The 24,219-nt window shown below is 27.6% G+C and overlaps 5 protein-coding genes across 8 annotated transcripts; 2 read left to right on the top strand and 3 right to left on the bottom strand.

Moving 5' to 3' along the window:
- Window positions 1–1,002: 1,002 nt before the first annotated feature.
- LOC113797329 (uncharacterized) lies at window positions 1,003–8,412 on the bottom strand. Its single transcript, XM_075824734.1, has 4 exons — window positions 8,010–8,412; window positions 4,568–7,937; window positions 3,777–4,507; window positions 1,003–3,712 (listed from the first exon to the last, which is right to left on the bottom strand). Exons 2-4 carry the CDS (start codon window positions 6,648–6,650, stop codon window positions 3,071–3,073), a joined length of 3,456 nt encoding a protein of 1,151 aa, XP_075680849.1. The 5' UTR covers window positions 6,651–7,937; window positions 8,010–8,412; the 3' UTR covers window positions 1,003–3,070.
- On the top strand, window positions 1,130–18,189 carry LOC113797299 (uncharacterized). Of its 3 annotated transcripts, none has more exons than XR_012847241.1 (2): window positions 1,130–1,601; window positions 14,224–14,533. XR_012847241.1 is itself a non-coding variant. In XM_075824738.1 (2 exons), the coding sequence occupies exon 2, from the start codon at window positions 16,372–16,374 to the stop codon at window positions 17,032–17,034; it is 663 nt and encodes a 220-aa protein (XP_075680853.1). In that variant the 5' UTR covers window positions 1,142–1,601; window positions 16,363–16,371; the 3' UTR covers window positions 17,035–18,189. The 3 variants fall into 3 exon arrangements, 2 of the variants coding, with proteins under 2 accessions (XP_075680853.1, XP_075680854.1); XM_075824738.1 differs by lacking the exon at window positions 14,224–14,533 and adding an exon at window positions 16,363–18,189 and having other exon boundaries at window positions 1,142–1,601; XM_075824739.1 differs by lacking the exons at window positions 1,130–1,601; window positions 14,224–14,533 and adding exons at window positions 15,789–16,288; window positions 16,363–18,189.
- On the bottom strand, window positions 12,188–14,979 carry LOC113797330 (uncharacterized). The gene is made up of 6 exons (XM_027347687.2): window positions 14,831–14,979; window positions 14,659–14,766; window positions 14,352–14,597; window positions 13,945–14,280; window positions 13,780–13,874; window positions 12,188–13,721 (listed from the first exon to the last, which is right to left on the bottom strand). Exons 1-6 carry the CDS (start codon window positions 14,858–14,860, stop codon window positions 12,692–12,694), a joined length of 1,845 nt encoding a protein of 614 aa, XP_027203488.2. The 5' UTR covers window positions 14,861–14,979; the 3' UTR covers window positions 12,188–12,691.
- LOC113797298 (CD63 antigen-like) lies at window positions 17,180–18,325 on the bottom strand. Its single transcript, XM_027347654.2, has 2 exons — window positions 17,713–18,325; window positions 17,180–17,646 (listed from the first exon to the last, which is right to left on the bottom strand). The coding sequence occupies exons 1-2, from the start codon at window positions 18,037–18,039 to the stop codon at window positions 17,263–17,265; spliced, it is 711 nt and encodes a 236-aa protein (XP_027203455.1). The 5' UTR covers window positions 18,040–18,325; the 3' UTR covers window positions 17,180–17,262.
- Window positions 18,326–19,853: 1,528 nt separating this feature from the next.
- On the top strand, window positions 19,854–24,179 carry LOC113797297 (carbonic anhydrase 1-like). Of its 2 annotated transcripts, XM_075824737.1 has the most exons (6): window positions 19,854–20,077; window positions 20,172–20,444; window positions 22,597–22,687; window positions 22,867–23,070; window positions 23,125–23,385; window positions 23,445–24,179. In XM_075824737.1, exons 3-6 carry the CDS (start codon window positions 22,645–22,647, stop codon window positions 23,756–23,758), a joined length of 822 nt encoding a protein of 273 aa, XP_075680852.1. In that variant the 5' UTR covers window positions 19,854–20,077; window positions 20,172–20,444; window positions 22,597–22,644; the 3' UTR covers window positions 23,759–24,179. The 2 variants fall into 2 exon arrangements, with proteins under 2 accessions (XP_075680852.1, XP_075680851.1); XM_075824736.1 differs by lacking the exons at window positions 19,854–20,077; window positions 20,172–20,444 and adding an exon at window positions 21,914–22,059.
- The last annotated feature ends 40 nt before the right edge of the window (window positions 24,180–24,219 follow it).

The following is a 24,219-nucleotide window of genomic DNA, read 5'->3' as shown; positions in this document are numbered from 1 at the left end:
CATAATTCCATAAACATCATCATCATCGAGGAAAATAAACATTTTGATTTAGTGAAAGTATGAAAAAACATTTACCAAACACACACACACAGCAAAAAATAGAAACGAAAGATAAAAAATTATTATGAGATTTTTTTTTCTTGCACAAATTTTTTTTGAGTACAAAATCTTGGAAATTAAAGAACAAAATCGGTATTATGGTTCTAGTAGTAGAATTCTCAATTCCGGATGAATATCATGATCGTTCTAGATTTTCTTTCTGCACTAAATATACTTTCAGTCTATTCATTTATTCAAGAATTTAGAATCGAATTACCGAAAAAACAATAACCATTTTCGTATATAAAAAAAAAAACATAAAAACCATTATAAACTGAAGATTAAATTAGAAAACAAAAAGACGTGATTTCAATTTGGGAAAGAATTTTTTGGATAATTTTCATTCATATTCTATTCACTGAAACACACAAGCAAGAATCTTTCGTTTTTCAGACTCTTTTTTTTCTGCTAAATCATCATATCATCATTATCATTTTTAAGGATATTAATTTAGATTAATCATCCTTTTGAATCAAATTGTAATATTTTTAAATGATACGTAAAGAATTAGCTTATATTATCATTATTATTATGATGATGATGATTATAATGAGCCATAATAATGAGAAAATGCATCAGTTTTTTTGTTGTTGTTTTTGTTGTTGGGAAATTCCATGGTAATCATCCGAATTAATGTCATTATGATGATGACGATTATTATTAGAGATTCTTCGTAAGATCTATATGAATTTTTTTTTCTAAATTCAACCAAATTTTAATGATTTTTTGTAAATATTAACCATTGATAATTTTTATGTTTAATTCATTGATTGTTTCCAAAATCAATCGAAATCCAATGATGATCCAAATAATTTCGAATGTTGGAAGTAAAACAAAAATGAATTCCAACACCACCTTGTACGCCATCTATCGAGCCAAAACATATTTTCAAATGATAATTCTTTTCAAAAAATCAATTTTTATTTATTTCAATTAAAATTTCTTTAATGAATTGCTCTGTATGAATTGCAAATTGACATTTTTTTTTGTTTGCCAGATTATAATTTAGGGAAAGATAAGAATAAACAGAAAGAAAAGTCAGAAAGAAAATGTTTCACATATGTTTCAATCGGGAATAATCAGAAGAAAAAAAAACATTTGACAATGAATATTGTATTGGTTAAAATATCTAATTTGTGTTTTTTGTTTGTTTGTTTATTTGTTCAACAACAAATGTCACCACAAAATCATATCAATAAATCCGATCATATACGATCACAGAATGATGATGTTTTTTATAGTCTGTTTTTGTTCACAAAATTTTTGTCATTAAATTGTTTGTTTGTTGTGTTTAGGTTATCGGAGGGGTACAATTACAGTTATTTTAATTTGTTTGTTTGAGAATTGTTGAAATTTGTCTAATTGATAATAATGATGAGAAACAGCAGCAAAAAGAAAAAGAAGAAGAAGCCAGAATACCATAATTGATATCTAATTATATTCTTTGAAAAAAACAATTGCATCATTTGAAAACAAAATATCCTTTGGAAACAAATACATGGGTAAATAACATTGTTTTGTTTTTTATACTAATTAATATTTGGAAAAAAAGAACCCGTATAATAATAATGATAGTAAAATTCCGTATAATTAATATTTTTTTGTTTTGTTTCAAACATCTCTCTTTACACATCTTGGTGTTTCACAAATGTATTTGATGTTCAAACAAAAAAAAATCAATGAATGTTTTTCAATTATAAATTGAGTATATATGAATTATCTTTTCGTATAATAAAATGAATATTATCTGTATTCAAACAAATCAATTTTTTTCAATCAATTGAAATTATGGCCCAAAAGATTTTCTTCTCAAAAGTAGAATTGTCCATTGGGCACCGGGGTAAATAATAATAAAGCAGCGAGAGAAAAAACAGACAAAAAAAATAAACACCTGAGATATATTCTGTTGATTTTCAATGTATCTTATGTTTTCAGGAATAATAAACCTGAGTTAATATGTGTGTGTGCATGTTTTGTACGTGTTAATCCGAATAATATTAAGCTTAATATCCTTTTATATTCAATAGAAAAAAGGATAAATTATCATAGGCTGTTTAAGATAATAATAATTTCGATTATCTTTGCCAAATTTTTTATATATTTTTTTCCTATTAATTTCTTATGTCTGTTGTGTGTGAGAGAGAATTGCTTTTTGAAAAAGCTGATTTTTTTAGGTTTTTTTTTTGTTTTGAAATAGATATGAGTGTGTAATGTCAGTGTAAAATTAAACAAAATCAAAATTATCACTCGAAGATGAAATAAAATTTCAAAAAAAAAGTAAAAAAAAAAGAAATGAAAGAAAAAAAAATCTAAAAGCAGTGATCAATACAAAAAAAAAGAATGATGGCGAAAAAAAATTTCAAAAGAAATAAAGACATCACAAAATATTCTGATTGATTAGTCAGAAAAAAAATCAGAATCTTCAAATGATCACTTTTTGTTTGTTTGTTGTTGTTGGTGGTAGGGTTATCTGAAAGTGAAATTGGGCAAAAACGAAAATCATATTGAGAATTATAACGCTATTGAATGAATGAATATTGACCTAATATGTTAACAGAATCTATACTAAATAACTAATTTGATAATTTTTCAACAGAAAAAAACCACTGAGCATTGAATTAATGATGTAAATGTGGAGAATTAATTAAAACTAAATGATAATGAAAAATTGTGGGTATATTGTATGTGTGTCTGTAATGTAAATTAAAGAGAATATAATAAAGAAAAAATTATAAGAATTTGAAAACTTTGTTCGGAACAAAGTTTTTTATATGAATATTTTTTTTAGAGAAAAAACAGTCATCATTTTTAAAATAATGACTGTAAAATTTGGAAATTATGTAAATTTTGTGATTGTGATGATGATGATGATGATAAAAATTTTGAATCGATGAGCACTTTTAATTAATTATTAAATTGAGTATTTGATTGATTTTGTTTCTGATCAATCAATCAATTAATTTTTTTATCGTTAGCCAAGATTGTTTTGAAATATTTGCAATCGATTGTTACCAAAATCGATTATAGCAAGAATATTGTCTGCAATAGCAATACCGGATGGCCGATCAAATGTAGCGCCATTGGCCATAGATGAATCTCCATTAATATAATCAAAATTTTGATTCAATGAATTATAAATGGCTATTCGATTGTTTCGAGAATCGGCACACAATACCTGTACATATTTACTGACCATTGAATTCTTTTTGATTGAAGCGACAAGACCTTGTGGTCGAAGAAATTCACCCCATGCTGATCCTTCACCGAATCCTATATATTTTGATGTTATATAATCATCTCTTGAATTGATTACCTGATGAGAATTTGAATCATTTCGATCGATAATTAATAATCGATGTTTATTGAAATCAGAAATAATATAACGATCAGGAGTAAGAAAAGCTACGCCACGTGGAGAATCAAGTGGTTGGCCACAATGCCAAATATATTGTCCATAATGTGTGAACAATTGAATACGCCGATTTCGTGTATCGGAAACCAAAATCATCGATGTTTGCGGACAGATAGCAACATCCCATGGATAACAAAATTGTCCAGGTCTTGAGCCTTTTTCACCGAATTTGAACAGAAATCCGCCAGCTAAATCGAAAACCTGAAATGAAAAAAATTCAAATAAGATAATTTGAAATCGATTTTAACTCGCAAATAACAAATACTTGAATGCGATGATTATCCTTGTCAGCCACAATCAATTGTCCAAGATTTGAATTAATAGTAATACCGGCAGGTCGATCAAACAAACCGGGTCTAGTCCCAGGACCATTTCCAAACACATGCAATACTGATATTTCTGCTTTGTTCATTGCCATTGATGATGAATTCGACATTACAAATTGACCCGAAGAGTTATTATTATTATTATTATTGTTACCATTTTCATGGATACTAAGTTTTAATATTTGAATTCGATTATTACTACGATCAGCGACAGTCAAGAGGTAGTCTTTTCGGTAATTAGGACATTGCCATTGATAGAATGATTTTGATTGCATTGGAATGTTTGGTGCATTGACGTCGCCGACCAATTTATGATTCGGATCTTTTTGTAATGGTAGCCGTGTGATCGCTATACCCCATGGTCGACAGAATTTACCCGGTTCAGTTCCTTCTTCACCATACAAAGTAAGTAGTTTCCAATTCTCTCGTAATCGTTCAGTTTTGACGGTGATCAAATATGGAGAATTACTTGTTAGTAGACCATTGATACTGATGAGTATTTTTGCCGAACGTATTCCACTGCCACGTGGTATTGTATATGTGACATTATATTTACCATTATTATTATCAAGAATGTTTTTCTGTATTTGAAACGACGGATTAGAAATAAACAGATTGTTTTGACCTGTCGTTTCATTTGATTGAATTTCAATATCAATATTTTCGCCACCTAAAATTCATTTATAAGTAATGAAATTGTAATCAAATTAAAATAGTAACAGATACTTACCAATCAACATTTCTTCATTGAAACAATTTCGAGTGATAATGGAAAAACATGTTGGTTCTCCTTCAATGGCCATTGAAAGACCTTCACCACTAATTTGACAATAAGGACCGAATGCAGGCGTATTGATGAAACCAAATGATGTGATCGATTTGAATAGATTTTGATCAGGTCGTGTGAATGTAATCTTCGGTAATTGAGTAATTGGTGGTTTATTTTTATTATTATTATTATTAGTGGCCGTTGGTTGTTGATTAATCAATAATGAATAAGCATTACGAACATGTTCCAATTGTTTTAACAATTGTTCTTTACGCATCTGAATACTATTGACATAAAGTTGAACAGTGGAATTAATTTCATTTGCCAATGATTGTATTTGATGATCGAAATGTGTCAACATTGAAATATTAGAACCAGAAACAGTCGATGATGATGATGATGATGATGTCAAGTTGTTCAAATTATTATTATTATTATTTAAGTTTAACAAGCGTTGCTGTAATGTTGTTGATTGTTGCTGTTGTTCCAAAAGATCATTGAGAATGGCAAGTTGATTGGGAGTAAATAACGTTTGGTTGGAATTACAATTATTATTATTGATGTTGGTGTTATTATTGTTGTTGTTGTTCGTCAAGATTGGAGGTGATACATTGCTATTTGAAGCTAAATTTTTTCCCATACAATTTGTATTGTTTTTACTAAATGATGATGGTGATATCTTGCTACGTGATTGATTGTTGCTATTGTTGCCTAAAATAAGATTACCATCACTACTACAATTATTAGTGGATGAAATTCCGCTATTCAACAATAAAGATTCTGGATGAATATTTGCGTTGACATTGTTGATCAAGCTTGTTGATGAAGCATTACGTAAGCCATTATTATTATTATTATTGATAGCCATCAATGATCGATTTTCACCAGCTAAATCTATGGTGGATGATCCCAATGAAATTCCATTATTTGATCTTAAAAATAATGGTAATATATCCTGTTGTTGTCCTGTTATTGTTGTATCGATATTGTTTGTTGATGAATTTTTATTCGACAATGAATTCGATACCATCAATGAAAATGCATTATCCAATGGATTTATGTTTGAATGAAACAAATTATCATTTTTCCTTGAAATCTGATTATTGAATGAATTAGTAATAACTTTTGATAGAAGTGGTGAAGTTGTATTGTTGTTAGTTGTTGATGATGGAGCCAATGACGAAGAAAGATTTTGTGAATCAAGAAAATTTAAACGATTGGCATTATCGGGTTTATTATTGTTGTTGTTGTGGTTGAAAACAACATTTGTGTTGTTTGTTACTGCCGCTTCGGATGATGCCGATGATGGACCCGATGTCTGTGACAATGGTGGTGATGAAGAATTCGATGATGATGGAAAAGCATATGTTTGATGTTGCTGTGGTTGATTATTATAATTATGATGATGATTCGACATGAAAAAAGCCGATGATTGTAAATTTTCCCTGAATTGTTGCGGTTGTTGTTGTTGTTGATGACTTGCATGATGAAGTAATGGTTTTTGTTGATCATTGCAGCTGTTGTTATGATTTGAAGAATTACCTACAGCAGCAGCAGCATTAAGAAAACCATTAAGATTGAGCAATAATGAATCCTGATTTGTGTTGGCCGAATCATAATCATTCGATTCAGAACAAAAACTATTTAAACTTTTATCAGTAGATGAGCTAGTCGTCGATGATGATAATATTACCGGATCATTAGGATTTTTCGGTCGAATAGCCAATAAATCATCATTCAATAATGAATGTAAATTTTTATTCAATGTTTGCAAATTCAAATCTTCATTACGTTCAGTAAATTGATGTTTGTTCATTGATGTCGATGGTGGTGATGATGGCGATGATGATGACGGTGATGATGATGATAAAAATGGTGAAAATCCATTGATATTACATTGATTATCTTTGGATAATGAACCATTAGTAATTAGATTCAAATTTTTACCGGTAGACATTAATAATTTATCTTGATCTAATTGTAATTGTGATTGAAAATAGTTGCAAAAATTGAATAAAGAATCTGATCCATTTAATGGTTCCATGATTGATTGAAAAAAATTAAGTTTCACCTAATACACTTTAGTTATTCAGATATAAGAGAGAAAAAATTTGATAATAATAATTATGCGATTTTGTTTTTTGTTTTTCGTTTTAATTCGATTGTTTATAGTGCCATACAATTGTGATCACTTGATTTGGTTGATGTTAATATCATTTATAAATGAATTGAATTGAATTGTGAATCAATGAATAAGAATAAGTTTCATTTCGGAAAAAAAATCATTGGCAAATATAGATGATGATTATTTTTCCTTTTTGTTTGTTTGTTTATTTGAATGAAAAACAAACAAATAATAATGATAATGATTTAGTTGAGGTATAATTTTTGTTGTTGTTGTTGTTTTTTTTGTACCTTTGTTTTTATTTTTGGCAATATCTTCACCAGGTTTATTCTTTACCCGTTTGTTTGTTTGTTTGTACCCGAACGAAGAATATTTAAAAAAAACTATGATGAATGAAGAAAACTATGTTGATTTTAGAAAATGAATCGGATGAAATTGTATTCTTCTTCTTTTTTTGCGATAATGATATTTTGGATTAGAAAGATTGATTCGATTAGAATAGATGACCCGTAGTAGTTATGGTTGTTTTTGTTGTTGTGGCTATTGATAATTGTTTACTATTAACCCGTAGTAGTTTAAAATTGAAAGTTATTTTTTTTTTGTTCAACTTTCAAATTATAATCAAAGTTTGGCATATGATTTGTTTTTTGAAAATGTTTCATTCATTTTTTTGTTTTGTTTTGTTTTAATAATTTTCCCGTAATTTTTCGAAAGTTTCTCAATGTTGATGATGATGATAATTGCAGAATTTCGTTAATGAAATCCAGTAGTTTAATGTCATCGATATTTTTTTCGAAAGAAAATTATAATGATGATGACAATACCCGTAGTCGTTTCAATTTGAAAACAAATGAAATGGATTTGATATTTTGATGTGAATTTTGTCAGTTATTTTCAATTTCAATGGAATAACAATAATGTTAAATTCAATGATAATTTTTTCAAGTTGAATTTTAATGTACCCGTAGAATTGTTATAGAAAAAAAAAGATAACCAACAATAATAATAATGATGATGAGGTGGTTGTTGAACAAAAACAAAAAATGAAAAATTTAATGATTTTATGAAAATTGATTGCAATTATTATGGAATTAAAGAATATATCGAGGGATTCGGTTTTTTTTCTTGTTCAATTTAAATAATAATAATGATGATAATGAAAAAAAAACAATAAGTTTCTTTGGTTGCTGACTTGATCTGGTAAATCTTTGTAAAGAAAAAAAAACAAATGATAAGAATAAAGATAATCTTTTTGTTTTTTTGTTTGAAAACACTTACCACGACAAAAATTAAATTAATGAATGTTGAGACAAAATAATAATGATTAGATTTTGTTTTTTTGTGAAAAAAGATTGAACAAAATTCCTGAGTTTGGTTTTCATTTGTGGTTGTTGTTGCTTGAAGAACGAATCAAATTATTTTAATTTTTGGGATAATTTAACAACAATAACGACGTTTTTTTCGTTTCATTTTTTATAATTTATTTTTAATTGAATAAAAATGATGATGATCGCACCAAATCCATTATGATCCATAATAATAAATCTTTCGGAAAATTGCTCATTTCAATTTGGATCATCATTAATTCCATAAGAAAAAAAACAATAACAACAACAAATCGAAAAACAATGAAGAAATTTTGGAGTTATATCCACTTCCTCTTCCCAAAATAAATTTTTTTTGATGATTTTTAAAAATAAATAAATAAATAACTGATAACAAACAAACAAGCAAACAAAAAAACGATAACAAAAGATTTTAGGCAAATGTTTTGAGCTGATACAAAACAAAACAACAATAATAATAATAAAACAGGAACAAAAAACAATGTTTTCAATATGATGATGATGATGATGAATGTTTTGGGAAATTGGACACGTAAATTTTCTCAATAACAACAACAACAACAAAAAACTTGACGGAAATCCATATAAAATCGAAGTTTATCGTAATCGATTTTCGAATCAGTTTTTTTGGATAAATTATCAGAATTTAACAAATCATTTGAATAAAACACTGGACACTTGAAGATGCGTCATTTTTTTGTTGTTTTTGTTTCATTCATTCAATTAATTCAATGAAATTTTCCATCATTCAGTTGTTTTTTTGTTGTTGTTGTTGAAAACCAGACAACAAGGACAACCATATATATCCATTATCATCATTATCATCGAGAGAAAAAAAAACAGTGACAAAAAAAAAGAGTTTCAAACAAACAAAACAAACAGCCACCATCAACAACCACTCACATAGACATACACACAAACACACGAGTATTAAAAAAACTGTGGATCCCAATCATAAAATAATGCAGCAAAAAAAGGATATAAATTATTGAAATTTTCCTCATTTGTTCAAATTTTCGTCGTATACAATTCAATTCAATGTTGTTGTTGTTGCATGCATTCAAATATATATAGATGTTTTTCTTTGACTTTGGAAAGATTTTCTTCTTCTTTTTTTTGTGTTCCCCTTTTTTCCTTTTTTTTTACAATTGGATTGTAGCAATTTTTCTTTAATTGTTAACTATATATTTTTTTGATAGTCTCTATAGACTTTATTTATATCTATCTATGTTGTATGAATGTTGAATGAGGATAATCATCAATGTCTCCGTCGATGTCTTCAACAACAACGAAAAAAAAACGAGGAGAAGAAACTAAACGCACGCAAATACACACCGTATATCATGGATTTTTTTGTTTCGTTGTTTCACGTATTTCATCAAAATGATGATAAATTGTAGTGGTAGATGATAATGGTGGTGGTGTATAGTTGTTGTTGTTGACGATCTTTCTTGGAAATTTTTTTTTATATAGCAGCTTGGATAACAACAAGACGATGACGACGGCGACGATGACGATAACGAAGAAAACAATATAAAATGAGAATTCGAGAATCGCAGTGAGGAGAAAAAATGGAAAAAAAACCTTGAATTTCAATTGATTTTAATTTTTTTTCCAAATGTCTATTCCGCTCTATTTTGAAGATTTATTGGGATGAAAACTTTTGCAGTAAAATGAAAATCGAAATGCAAACAAAATAACATCTAATTACGGATCGAAGATAATTTTTCCAAGAATCGGTGGTGGTGGTATCGAATAATGATGATGATAGTGGTCTGTTGTAATAGTAGAAAGTTTTTGTTTTACATTATGTTATCAATTCAAGAATAATCAGCATTGAGGTAATCAAAAAATTTTATTTTGTTTCTTCGGAATTTGGGCTGGTCCGTGTTCCAGATAATGATGCCGAAATCAACGTTAACTAAAGTTTTAAAACAAAACAAAAAATTTTGACTTGGTTCGATCTGAATTAGAATTGGAATTTCAATGATAATGATGGTTTGAAAAAAAAGTTGTCATTGTTATTCTTCAATTGTAATCACAAGTTTAAAATCAAATTGAAACGCTAATTCGTTGAAAATTTCATACGAAAAAATTTTTCCATTTTATTTTCAAATCGAAACAAAATGAAATGAAAGGATTTCTTTGAACACTTTTTGTGTAACTCCTGTGTAAAAACTTTATAGCAATGGCGACGAAGAAAAATGAAAAATCAAAATGTTGTTTTATACAATGTTGCATAATCATCGATTGATGATAATTCCGTCATTTTGTTGTTTGTATTAACTGGTTTAATTTCTCTATTCAATATTTCGTTTATTTTTTTTTTCCAACCGAATAGGCGTTGTAAATTACGAAAAGAAAACCTGATTTTTTTTCATAAATGTCTGTGTATATGTGTGTGTGTGTATGGTGTTCATATAAATGATCATTAATCAAGTAAAATAAATGTTACAGAATGTTGAAAAAAGAAAATCTGGTTACTGATCAATAGATAGATAGAATACTAATTGATTTTCAATCGTTTTGATTATGATTGTAGAAAATAAAATAAAAAACAAAGATCTTTAATCGATGATGTTTATTGGTTCGATGGATTGGTTGTTCAAGATTTTATTATATAATACAAGATAATTAATCAGGCAATTAACAAACTTAAAAAAAATTGAATGATTGAACAACTTATTGTCCATTGTTTTTTTTCCTTTGTTTTTGCTATCGTCGAAAAGTTCAAAGACCAGGATGATTGGAAAAAGATTTTTATCGTTATCGTTTTACAATTATTATAATCAAAAAATTACAAATATTAATCGTATTGAACAACAACAGAAAAATTACAAAATGAATCGACCTATTTATCCGGCATTATTTCATGATGACGATGTTCTTAGGTCAATGTCATACACATCCGTATGAGGACCAAAAAAAAAAATGTTCGACACAAAAAAAAATTTGAAAAAAATAAAGGTCGTTAACAAAGAAGAGAAGAATATTTTCTTTAAAATAAAGGAAGTTCAAAGAGAATAGAGGTCATGTGATCACTAGTTTTAACCGGTAATCACGTGTTTTTGGTATTTCTTCATTTTTTTTTGTCTCTTTTTCATCAATCAGTCAAAATCTTATGATGATCAAACAAGTTTATTACTCTTTTCTTTTTTTCTCTTTTTTTTTTATTTGTAAGATAAAATCATCATTATAATTTTCATATGGGAAAGAAACAAAAAAAAAAGGTATTTCCCAAATCCAGTTTTATATGAAAAAATAATAATCTTTTCACTTTCTGAATAGAAATCCTTTTTTCTTCCAGTGTAATGGCCGTTGTTCTTACCAGAAATTCCGTATAATTAAAACGGGTTATCACCAGTAGACATCGGACTATTACCGGTAATCATTGGTTGACCAGAAATAAGAACAACAACAATAAATTTATTGAATCTTTTCGGATATAAAACCGTTGTTCTGGATAAAATATTCAATTTTTTTTCTTAATGAAAAGCAATGCGGATGAGATGTCATGAGGCCCCTTTTTTTCGACTATTATTATCATTATTTTTTTTCCTTCTGGTTATTATTTCGATGATGCTAGTTTTTTTTTCGTTAAAGTTTCGGGTCATAAATGTTTGGTTGTTTTTTTTAGGTTGGGAGCCTCATTTAATTCGTTTGTTCATTCGTTTGTCTTTGTGCATCAAGCCATTCATTGAATGAATTTAGCTATCATGTTAATGGCCAAAAAAAAGAAAGAAAAATTGGAGGCCCCAACAAAAAACATAATGAACGAAATAATATCTTTTCATCAACAAGAAAAAAAATATTGATGTCAATAAATGATAATCATGCAACCACTTTAAAAAAGAAAATGTTTTCATCAAAAAAAAATGATGACGACAAAAAATAAATGAATAAACATTTTATCAATGTAGCGGAAAAACAAACAAACAAACAAATATCATAATCCTATACATTTGGAGAAGATGGATTCTAAAAAAAAATTTTTTCGCTGGAATCCATTATGATCAAGTTCTTAAACATAATTTAGATTGATTGAAGTTGAATAAACCTAACCTGCAACGAGAAAAAAATATCAAATTTTCATTTATTTATTTATTTGGAGAGCAAAAAGGGAGATAATTTTTTTTTTAAATTCAATTATAATTGGTTGATTATAAATTTTTTAAGTGTATAATATTTTTTTTAACAAAAAAAACTTGATAAAATTCTTTTAAAACAATAAATTCTGTGAAAACATATTATAATTATATTTGTGAATTTTCAGATACAAACACACAGACACTCAAAAAAACAAGAGGAATAATTTTTCTTTCTCAAAAGGATTTTTTTTTTTAAATATCAATGATTGATTGTGGTGGTGTGATGGTTTTAACAGAGGAAATCAGGTGTTAAATAAAAAAGGTGCATTTGTTTGGTGTGTGTGTTTGTGATCGCAGTTAGATATTTGGAAAAAAAAACATAAAACGGAATGTTCGGATTTTTTTTGAATCATTGAAAATTTTTAGGGTTTTATTATGTTCAATGTCAGTGTCGATATCAAAGATTTGAAATTTATTATGCTCATTAATGATTAATTTCAAGTCATTGTTCGACATAAAATATTAATCAATTTTTGAAAAAAGTTGGATTACTACATCGGCTACTACATGAACCGATACTTGCATCGCTATTTGTTTTTGAAGCAGCATACAATTCTCTTCGTTTAGCCGGATGCATCATATGATATGACATTGCTGATTTTGATATTGGCCTATGACGTGAAGGTCCATTACATTCAGAAAATTTATATCTTGATGTTAAGGGCAATGATGATGATGATATTGGATTGATTTGTTTATTTGAATAAATTGGCTGAGCATTTGAATGCGATAATTGTTGTAATAAAGGATTAGAATGTGATTGTTGATAATTTCTTGGAGGTAATGGTTGTTCCCATTCCACTTCATCCACTGAATATTGTCGTCTAGGATTTTTGCTAAACATTCTGGATGACAAATTGTTATTATGAACATTGCGTAAATGTGTATGCGAAAATGAACGAGATTTATTGGATAACTTGGCAAATGAATCGGACATTGAATCATTGTTACACGGATATTGATCTGAATACAATTGCTTAATTGGTTGAACATATTTTGGATGAAATTTCATGGGCAACTCTTGGAAGCAAATCTCTTGTGATGAATGTTTCGCATCTTTTTCTTTCATTGGCAGCTTAATTTTACGTTGATTGCGTCGAAAAATTTTACGATTAATATTCGGATATGAATGTACACTTATATCAAATTCACTTTCTTCTTCTTCTTCTTCAATTATGCTATTTATCGCATGAAGTTTTGCTTTAAATTTAGACACTTGATTCTGTTCTAAATCATTGAATTCAAATGAATCATCATATTTTTCCTGATTAAACTCGAAAATATTTTCAAAAAATTTATTAGATGAGGAGGAGGACATTGATTGTTTTTTATTGTGAAGATGATTATAATTATTAATATTTGTTTGTTTTAAAGATTTTTTAGAGTTTTCTTTTTTTGTCTTTAATGCAAAGCTCGTATTATTATCGTAATTTTGTTGATCCAATTTATCCAAAGTTTTTTTCGTTTCATTATCATTATTGTTAACTATGTTTCGACTAGAAGAAATTCAAAGAAAAATGAAAAACGAATTTTAAAAAATATTGATAAATTTACTTGAAAACATTCCAGATAAAATAATAGACTAGAATAAATCCGATGAACATAATGAATCCAACAATTGTAAATAAAATTATCGGCACTTTACGAGACTTTTAATTTTAAAAAATAAAATAAATGTAATTTTAGTTGTTAAATAAATAAATTTAAAAAAAAACATACAATTGTGCCATCATCATCAGTAAATAGATCATCGTGATAATGTTCACAGGTGAGGTAGGAACAAAACGAATCGCTTAGTTCTTTACGTAACGATCGTAATGTTTGACTTGTTGAGATATTATTCTCGATACTGATCATACATTGTTGTATTACATTCAGGCACATCTCTTGTAGGATGGCCATATTGGCCGAATCACATTGGCCAATTTTTATATCGGAATTTTTTTCAAATGATAAATAATTAAGAAATCTTTTTCGGTTTTGTAATGTTCTTTTTAGAATGATATCACATCGAAATATTTCACAATAATCGGCTAAACATACGAAATCTTCTCTCTGAAAAAAAAGAAATGCAAAATAACCATATCAAATACAACAAAAAAAAACAACAAAAATTGATTCATTACATATGGTCGAGAATAACGATGTTCAGTATCCCAATGAAAAATTAAACGCTTTGAACATTGAAAATCTATACCACAAATTGGACAAGTCCAACGTGAATGATGATTATCTACTTCATTATCATCATCATCATCATTATCATCATCATAGTGGCCATACATTGGCCACCAAAGAAATTCTCTATCCGGATGAAATGGACATTCATAGGATAAATTTGTTTCATGACGTGTGAATATTGGAATAAATTTCTACAAACAAACAAACAAAAAAAATTACGTAATTAAATTCATTTTCATCTAAAACGATTACCTTGTAAATAACATCTCGTACAATTTTCGAACGATCTCTTGAACACTTGAACAATTTGATTGAATCTTGTCGCCAAGTGATAACAATCAGCATTATAATAAAAATAGCCTATATTTTTTTTGAATAATTTGAATATTTTCAATTTAAAATTACAGAAACACTTTATACATACCTCAAAAGTAGCTAATAAATGGAGATTCATTTACGAATGGGAGAAAAAAATCTCTTCATTCAATCAAATTTCAAGTTAATTTTTTTGTTTTTTTTGTTTTCTAATAAAAACAACATCAACAGAATATATAAAAGATCGATGATAAGCAACAAGAATAACAATAATAACAACACAGTAACAACAATAACCGAATATTTAAATCATTTTCATTTATAAATGACTAGAATGAAATGTTGTTGTCGATAATATTTCAATAGAAAATCTTTTTCTTTTTCTTTTTTTTGGCTCAACAATAGTATCATATTGAAAGAATCGAATGAAAAAAAATACACGTATATATAAAACACGGTGTGTTTGTTTGTATGTTTGGGTTGGATCCAATGAAATTGTATTTGTTGCAGAAATTTTGTTCATAGCGTCGATTCTAATATTTTTTTAAAAAATAAAAAGTGTGATGAGAAAAAGAATCACCTAACCATTATAGAAACGATAACGATAGGAAAATAAAAGTGAGATATCATTGTTAATATATTTTAGGCAATGATGAAATAAATACCTCCAATAAGATAGATTGAAGTCATTAATTATTCGTCGTCGTAAAAATATACATTTTGAACAATAACATTGTGTGTGTGTGTGTAATGTAAAGAAAAAGAGATCCTGAAACGTAGACCGAACAAACAAACAAAACAAAAAAAAAAACAAAACCAAACAACAACAAAAATAATATAGACCACAACTATAGCAGAATAAAAAATTGCGACAGAATTTTGGGAGCCACCTATTTTATTTTTCTACTTAGTTAGATTAAATAGGAATTTTTTATTTTCTTCTTTTGACAGCTGCCAATATATTCTATTCGTCGTAGGTTGTCGATGTTGATTTTGGAATGAAGAATGAAGAAAAACAAAATATTTCATATTTTTTTCCATAATTGAACAACCAAACAAACAAATGAAACAAGAAAAAAAAATCTAAAAAATCAAATTGTTGTTTGGTTACAGAATAATAAGTTTTGACAATTTTGTTTAGTCATTATGGTTCTTGGATTATTTATTCGATTCGATTCGAAGCGCATATTCAATTCAAGTTGATTTCAGGTTGATGAAAAGAATCCCGGGAATCGAGACAGAAAAAAAACTGATAAAGATTGCTATAAAACATTAGAATCGATTACTGTGAAGAGTTCATCTGAAATGAAATATTTTTATCTTTTTTCACTCTACATTTCGCCATCTCAAATACCTATCTCTATATTAATATGTATACCTTGCTGCAAACATAAATTTTCACACATGCACACCGAAATACAACCAGAATAATAATAATAATAATAAAACTCAACACATACATTCTTCTTATTTATATTCTTGTTTGATCCTGGAACACTTCAACCAATATTTTTAATACAATATTTTATCATAACTAGATGGCGTACTAAATTCTAGTACTTTTCAAGTATGAAATTAATTGCGAAAAAAATTCAACACGTGAATAATATTTTTTTTTTGTTTTAATTTTGAATTTTCCAGATTATAATCATGTTATTAAAATTTCAATCATTATTTGAATTGGACAAATGTCGTTTGATTATAAATACGAATCGAAGTCCATTAATATCACCGTTTGCATTCGATCTTTTGTTACAACAATCTGTCAAAAATGGTCAATCCATTCTTATTGTATTGTTGGCACAAAATCTTCAACATTATAGCGCTGTTTCGATGAAATGTGGAATCAATCTAAAAAATTACATTGACAATGGCCTAATAAAAGTTATCGATACATTTGATTATGATAATGAAATCGATTCCGATCAATTTGTCGAAAACATTGAATCAAAATTATCTGTAATGCCGGAAAAATCTATCATATTAATCGATGATATTCAGGTGTTCAATTCATTGGGAATATCAGCCCGAAAAACTTTTCTCATAATCAAAAAAATTCAATCAATTTTATACAAAAAACAAGGTAAAATTTTTATCGGTATTTCAATGATTCAAGATGATCAATCCAAATGGAACTTATTGATTAATAATCTTATCTTCGAATGTGATTGTTGGCTTGATTGTGATTGTCCAAAAACGGGCTATTCACAAAATATAAATGGAATTTTACGTTGTTTCAATCGATCAAATCAATCGAACATGGAATTAAATTATAAAATATCGAATCGAAATATAATTTTTACAAAATTGTGATTTTTTTTCAAAATTTTTATTTGAGATTAAAAATTATTGTGCTTTGAAAAGGATATATTGTTATATCTACATTTTTATGATTAAAATTTCAAATTTATAAAAAAAAAAGTAGAAAAAAGTTTCTTGGTATGAATGAAAGAAAAAATAATGAAGAATGGTTCAACCATTTTCATTTTTTGTTCATAATTTTGTTTATGTTTGTGTGTGATTTGTGTTTTCTTTGGATGATTAAACATAATTATATCGGCGACGTTGACCCAACAAAACACAGGAGAAAATTAAGCCAATGATTTGAACCACGATCAAAGTGACTACTAACGATCCAAGATAACTGACCGAATTACGTAATTCACCCGTAATGATTTCTACACATCCGGATACAAAATGTGGACCAGACATTGAACAACGTACACCATGATCCTTTTCACAACAACTCTTTGGTAATGATCCATCAGTATAATTGGTATTATTTTTCCAATCCTTTGGATTATCTGCACCGCAACAAGCAAAACGTGTTTGAATATCATCAATCATTTTATTGATAGCTGAATCATCACTATCATTATATTTTCGAATTGCTTCATCCAGGCCACTTTCCAATGATTGACGAATCTATGTTGAAAAGAATATGAAAATTATATTGTTATGACAAACCGTTTAATGATATTAATGAATTACCGTTTTTTTGAATGTGAATACAAATACAACAGTGATGATTTCGATCAACAATAACAATGTGATAATGAATGAAAATGTACGAAGCATAAAATCATTACCGGTTATGGCACCACAACAACCCAAAAATGAAATTAAAAAGATGACAAAGCCAAGTACCAAAAGTACGATTGTTGCTGCATCCGGACTATTAGTTATAACAAGACTGTATTGATTCAAACTTATAAAAGTAGAGAATCCAGTATAAACTAACAGGATGCCAAATATGACAAATACAAGCGTAAAAGCGCAAAGAATATAACGCATACAGGAAATAGAACCTTCACCCATGATGATAGATAGAATTTAATTTCTGATCACAATAAAAAATCAATCAATTATTCGATTATTTGGTTTGATATTTAACGATTTGTTGATTGATTGTAATTAGAGATGATGAAATTGTTTATTACATTTGACAGAAGCAATCGAAAATCAAAAGTGATCAAAATTTGAAATATTGTTGAAGCCTTTATGACAAATTTGGTGATAATGCTTTCGATAATGTTCAACAAATTGTAAATCAATTGATATGATTTGGTTTATGTGCGTGCGTGTACAAAACAAATTGAAAAAATTTGAATAAAAAATACGCAGCAATAAAATTAACATGAAACAAAAATATGAGTCAGAAATAACAAACCACTAACCAAAACAGTAAACACTTAATATATCATCGGCCATCATGTTACTCAGAAAAACAACAAACATATTGACAAAAAAAAAAAAAATATCTATGCTGATAGATGGATTTAAAAGTGCGCATGTATTCTGCATGTACATGTTTTTTTTTTTCATTTGAATTGGTCAGGATTTTGGTTCGGATTTTTTTAGCGCTAAATTTTGATAAATAAATTATTGCATCCTGATTTATTATTTTGTTGTTGTTGTTTTAGAAGAAAGATAAATTTATGACTTTAATCTTATGTGATTATAGTTATTGATTTTGTTTTTTTTTTTTTTTGATTAGATAAAAATGATTTGACAAAAATTGATAAAAATTAACATAAAAGATTAACAAATAATAATTTTCTGTTGATAAACGATAGATGTCGCTATCGATTCTGATCGAATTTCACTTTTTTTCTTGTTTGTTTTTTTGAATATCAGATGTCAGGGTAAATATTCTTTCAATTCTGTTTTTCTCGATTTTTTTTGTTTTGTTTCATATCCGGCATAAAAACTGATATGGAATGGAAATGCAAAATGGTTCATTTAGATTGAACTGTGTAGTATATTTATACAGCATATCGATTTAATGGAAATCAATATTAATGGCCAAATTCTTTCAAAATGATTATTAATAGAAAATCCGGAATAACTTTGGGAAACATTAAATTGTGACAACCGCCCATGTCCTAGCCAATTTGACCGATTTGACTTATAGAAAAGATAAAGAGTGAAAAAAAGTTTACCCGTTCCAGAATCATTCGTTTTTTTGGGTCCACACTATATACATAGGGTAAATTATACCACACACACATCTCAAATTAAAATCAAATTCTTTTCTCAATGTCAAAAAAAAGTATAGAATATTATTGTGGTGGCATTGTATAGATGCAATATTATAGTAGCGGTATTTTTGTATGGGGTGTTTTTATTGTAGCAACTTTATATTATTTTTTCAAAAAAAAAACATTACAGAATTCAATATCAACTGCATCGACATTTTCGTTTTTCAGGGTTGCGGTATATACACGGAAAAGCAACGATGATGATGATGATTTTAATTCAATATAATTTTTCATATAAGTTTATATTGTATAGAGAAGAAGAAGAAAAAGACAGATAGATAGAGACAAAGAAAATAAGGGAAAAAAAGAAAGGACGTCTTTGACCATAAATTCTTCTTCTTCTTCTTTTTAGTAATTCCTATGAAATACTTATAGTACATACACCTACACATACATTTGATTATTGAAAAGTTGTTTATCGATATCGACAATCTTCAATGAGAAAAAAAAACAAAAACAAAATGATAGTGGTGTAATGAAACTAGGAATTTATGATTTTTGTGAATGAATAAATTATATGGACGAAAACAACAACAACAAATAACTATAGTAAATTATTGAATCCATCCATCTTTTTTTCCCATTGACAAAAATGTTTACGATAAATTCCAATACAAATTCAATTCAACAACAACAAAAAAAAATGGAATGGTGTTCGCATCAAAACCATTCATTCATTCATTCATTATTTTGGCCATTTGACGAATGTACCAATCATCATGAACATCATGAACATTCATAATAATAATTTATTGAAAATTCCATCAGATATTCCCTAAACTTCCACCAATCTGTCATCATCATCAACAAACAAAGTTTGTAAACACTTGATACTTGCGCACAAATCTTTCCATTTCCATTTTTTTTCTATTTTTGCTTCCAAAATGAATTGTGAAATTAAAAAACAAGATTCTAAACCGCCAAATCGATAAAATATTCGACTGATTTGATGATAATGATGATAACGATAATGGCCAATTCAGATCCGATCCAGATCAAACAGATTTAATCTATTTTTTTATACATTGTCGCATTAATTTATACATAATTAATATTTTCGTAATTAATGGTGCATTTCCATTTTTCCAATTAACTTATTTCAAATCAAATCAAATCAAAACAAGATGAATCAACAAATCTAAACGACAATAATAATAATCAACGATTGAAAGAACAAGAAATGTAAGTTATAAATAGCTATGAAAATTATGGATGCGATAATTTAATGTTTTCTGAATTCAATTATTTCAATCAATCGAATGATTTAACTAACAAATGATAATGATGATGAACGAAGAGAAATAAAAATTTCGAAAAATTCATTTTGGAATGTTGTTTGATTTGATTTGTTGTTGTTGTTGTTGCTTTGCCTGATTGACTGATTATACTTTAAATAATCATTGCCAAGGTTGAATTGCATATATAGGAATTCAATCATAATCATCATTATGGATAATAATTATGATTGAAAATTTGTTTGTTTGTCTGTCAAGTTGATTAGTTAAACAAACCAACAAGCAATAAAGGATTTCAAAATTGCTTTATGGCGTGTGTGTGTGTGTGTGTATGGGTAAATGTAATTATCCAACAATTGATGATAATGATAATAATTTATTTTTTCAATCATTACAAAATAAAGAAAAAGAAAAAAGAAAAAATTTGTTATTGTCATTGACAAATTGATAATAATAGCTTATGTGAAAATTCTGTTAAACCATTGAATCCATCTATCTGATGTATCTGGTGTGTTGAATTTATTTCTATATGAAAAAAACCACAATATAAAATGTTTATTTTGTTTTAATTTCCAAAATGACATTGGACTAATCATAATCACATTGACATTTCCTGGCAAACAAACAAAATTTTTGTTACTTGTTGTTACTGTTTTCATTCTTATCAGACTAAACAATACCGGATATTTTTTTTTCCTCACATTTGAAATAATTACATTCATAATCAAAAGTACAATGATCTAATGGAAAGGGGGGTGATTATTTAGATCATAGAAATTAAATTGCAATAACGCACCACTTGATTATAATGAAATATTTTAGTTTGATTAAAAAAATTGGTCAGGTTGTATCGCTATTTGTTGGTTTTGGTTAGGTTTTCGGTCCAGGATCGTATAATGAAGTATTTTACATTTTGCAATTATATTTTTCGATTACGACTTTCTCTTTTTTTTTCACTTATTACTTTTAGGATTTTTAAAATAAACTATTGTTACCTTCTTTTGGGAGAGAGGAGGGGGTTGGAAATGGCTAAGATTGAAAAATTTTAAAGGGAAAAATTTTTGAAAAAAATAAGAAAAAAATATTAAAGAAAAATAAACATTCTTTGGTTGTAAAGTGTGTTTAGTCATTTTTTCCCTGATGATGATGATGATTGTCGCCGCCATCGTCATCCAGCCGTTTATTGTCATTGTTGTTGATGATGACGCCATCGATGTTTCTTTATGAATTGAAAAAGAGCAATTTTTTTCAAAAAAATAAAAAAATATAAATTGTGGTATTATCATTGTAATTATAAACGATTATGATGATTTTAATTTAAGTAATATAAAACCATGGCCTTCGCCATCATCATCAAGTCATGACGATCAAATGGTGATGTAAGCATTGAAAGCTAAAAGTATTTTATGCTGGCATTCATCACATTCAATTCATTCATTCACAACATTCATAAACAATTTTTAATCTTTCTTTTTTTTGAATATTTTGAAACTTTTTTCGTTTTTGGTATCATTTTTCATTTTCGGTTTGTTTGTTTTGTTTTTCTCTTCTCAATCGAAAAGGTAATTTGTTTTTTCATTATTTTACAAAAAATTTTTTTTTCACGCAAAAACTTTGGTAAGATTCGAATGTTGATAAGATCGATCGATAGATTTGCCTGCTACCAAGAACAAAAACAAAAAACATTGAATAATAATTTAAATTCAAACGAATCGAATCATTATTCAATGACATGTTTCTGTTGTTGCTGTGATGGTGGGAGTGATGGTGATAATGGTAAAACAAAAAATGGTGGAAAGCAATTTGGTTGATACATTTTTTCCCATCATAATAGGTGCTGATTCATGTTATCGAATATTTATTTTTATTGTTGTTTTTGTTTTTCAATTCAATAATCAATCGAATATTTCGATCGAATATTGGTACATTGTTTTTTTTTCATTTTCTTCGAAAATAAAATAAAATAAATTCTATATTATTGTTTGAATTAATTTCATTTCGATTCATTTGATATTTGTCATTCAAAACGTTCTTATCGGTTTTTGTTTTCTAATATTTTCTTCTTTTTGTCCAAATCCGATTCCATAATTTTTTGGCAGATTTATTTAAAAAAAAAGAAATTTAATCCCCTTCTAATTCAATAAACAATGTCGGCTGCAGTCCAACCAAAACAACAGCAATTGCCTGAAGGTAATTTGAATAGATTTGAAAAAAAAGAAAATTTAAATCAAAATATTTTTTTGTTTTTGGTGAAATTTCAAAATGAAAAAAAAAATTTGAAAAATTAAAATCGTGCCACCTAGTGTAGTGATTTTCTACTACTTTTTCTTTGTAAATTAATTTTATTTTATTTTTATTTTTGACTTTAGTTCCAGTCACCGGTAAACGACAATCACCCATCGATATTCGTACGGAAAATGTTGTTAATGAACGAACAAAACGTTCAGTTTTACAAGATGGTTCTAAACCATTATATATTGATTATAGTCCATTGACTGGTGTTCAATTGACTATTCAAAATACTGGTCATGGTTGGCAATTAAGCATTCCGGATGAACATGCAAAAAATTGTGGTAAGAAAAAAAGCTTTTTTAATTTTCAAATAAAAATTGATCTTTTTTTAATAGAAATTACCGGTGGTACTTTGGGTAGCGATCATTATCGTTTACTTCAGATTCATGCTCATTGGGGTAGAGATTCAAACACCGGCTCTGAACATACGGTAAATGGCCGAACCTATCCTTGTGAACTACATTTGGTCCATTGGAATGCAACAAAATATTCGAATCCAAAACAAGCACAAACACAAAGTAAAGATGGTCTGGCTGTTATTGGTGTTTTTGTTGAGATTGGCTGCGAACAACATCCAATTTTCGCCATCATTGACAGTAAGTTATTTGCATAAACAACAAACGTTATATGTTATTTTTTAATTTCTTTTTCATAGGTTTGATACCGACCATTCCTTATAAAGGCGATAAAAAATCCGTACAAAATGAACATTTGGACCTCAATCAATTGGTGCCCGATCGTCATTCACCCAATTATTGGTTTTATTTAGGATCATTAACAACACCACCATACAATGAATCAGTACTTTGGCATTTAATGAAAACACCAATTCGTGCCAGTGAAAAACAAATTGCTGAATTTCGAAAACTTTATGAAAAAGACTCAAGCAGTGATGCTAATCATAATGTTAAGGAAAATTATCGTGATGTTCAAGATTTACATGGACGACCAATATTGGATATTGATTAAAAAAAATTTGACAATCTTTGAAGAATAAGAATTAAGCTCTTACTGAAAAATTCTTTCAACAACAAAAAAAAATATTCCGACAAAACATATTTTTGTTATATTCATAAATCTAAAGACAAATTTTATTAGACAAATAACAACCACATATTAGCCAGAATATTTATATATTTGTAACTTCAAGAAAGAAAATAATATATTTTGTTACTTTTTTTTCGTATTGTTGAATAATAATATCTGTTGCCTTAATAATAATAATAACAATAATGATTTATATAAGAATGTTATTAGTGAGATTTCATACAAAACAAAAAAACAAGCAAATATAATCTTGTTCAGACAGAAGAATATTTTCGTATTTTATTACTAATTGTGCTCATCCATCATTAAAAAAAATAAATAGTTTATTTTTATGATTGATAAATATTCATTCATTGTTTTTTTGTTTGTGTCATCATGACATT

The sequence above is a fragment of the Dermatophagoides pteronyssinus genome, unplaced genomic scaffold (genome assembly GCF_027571235.1).
Source record: "Dermatophagoides pteronyssinus isolate colony J.1.1.1.1 unplaced genomic scaffold, Derpt_VIB-CSIC_2022.12 sq0002, whole genome shotgun sequence".
Classification (NCBI taxonomy): Eukaryota; Metazoa; Arthropoda; class Arachnida; order Sarcoptiformes; family Pyroglyphidae; genus Dermatophagoides; species Dermatophagoides pteronyssinus.
The sequence above is the reverse complement of the archived record's forward strand: the minus strand, read 5'-3'. Positions and strand labels throughout refer to the sequence as shown.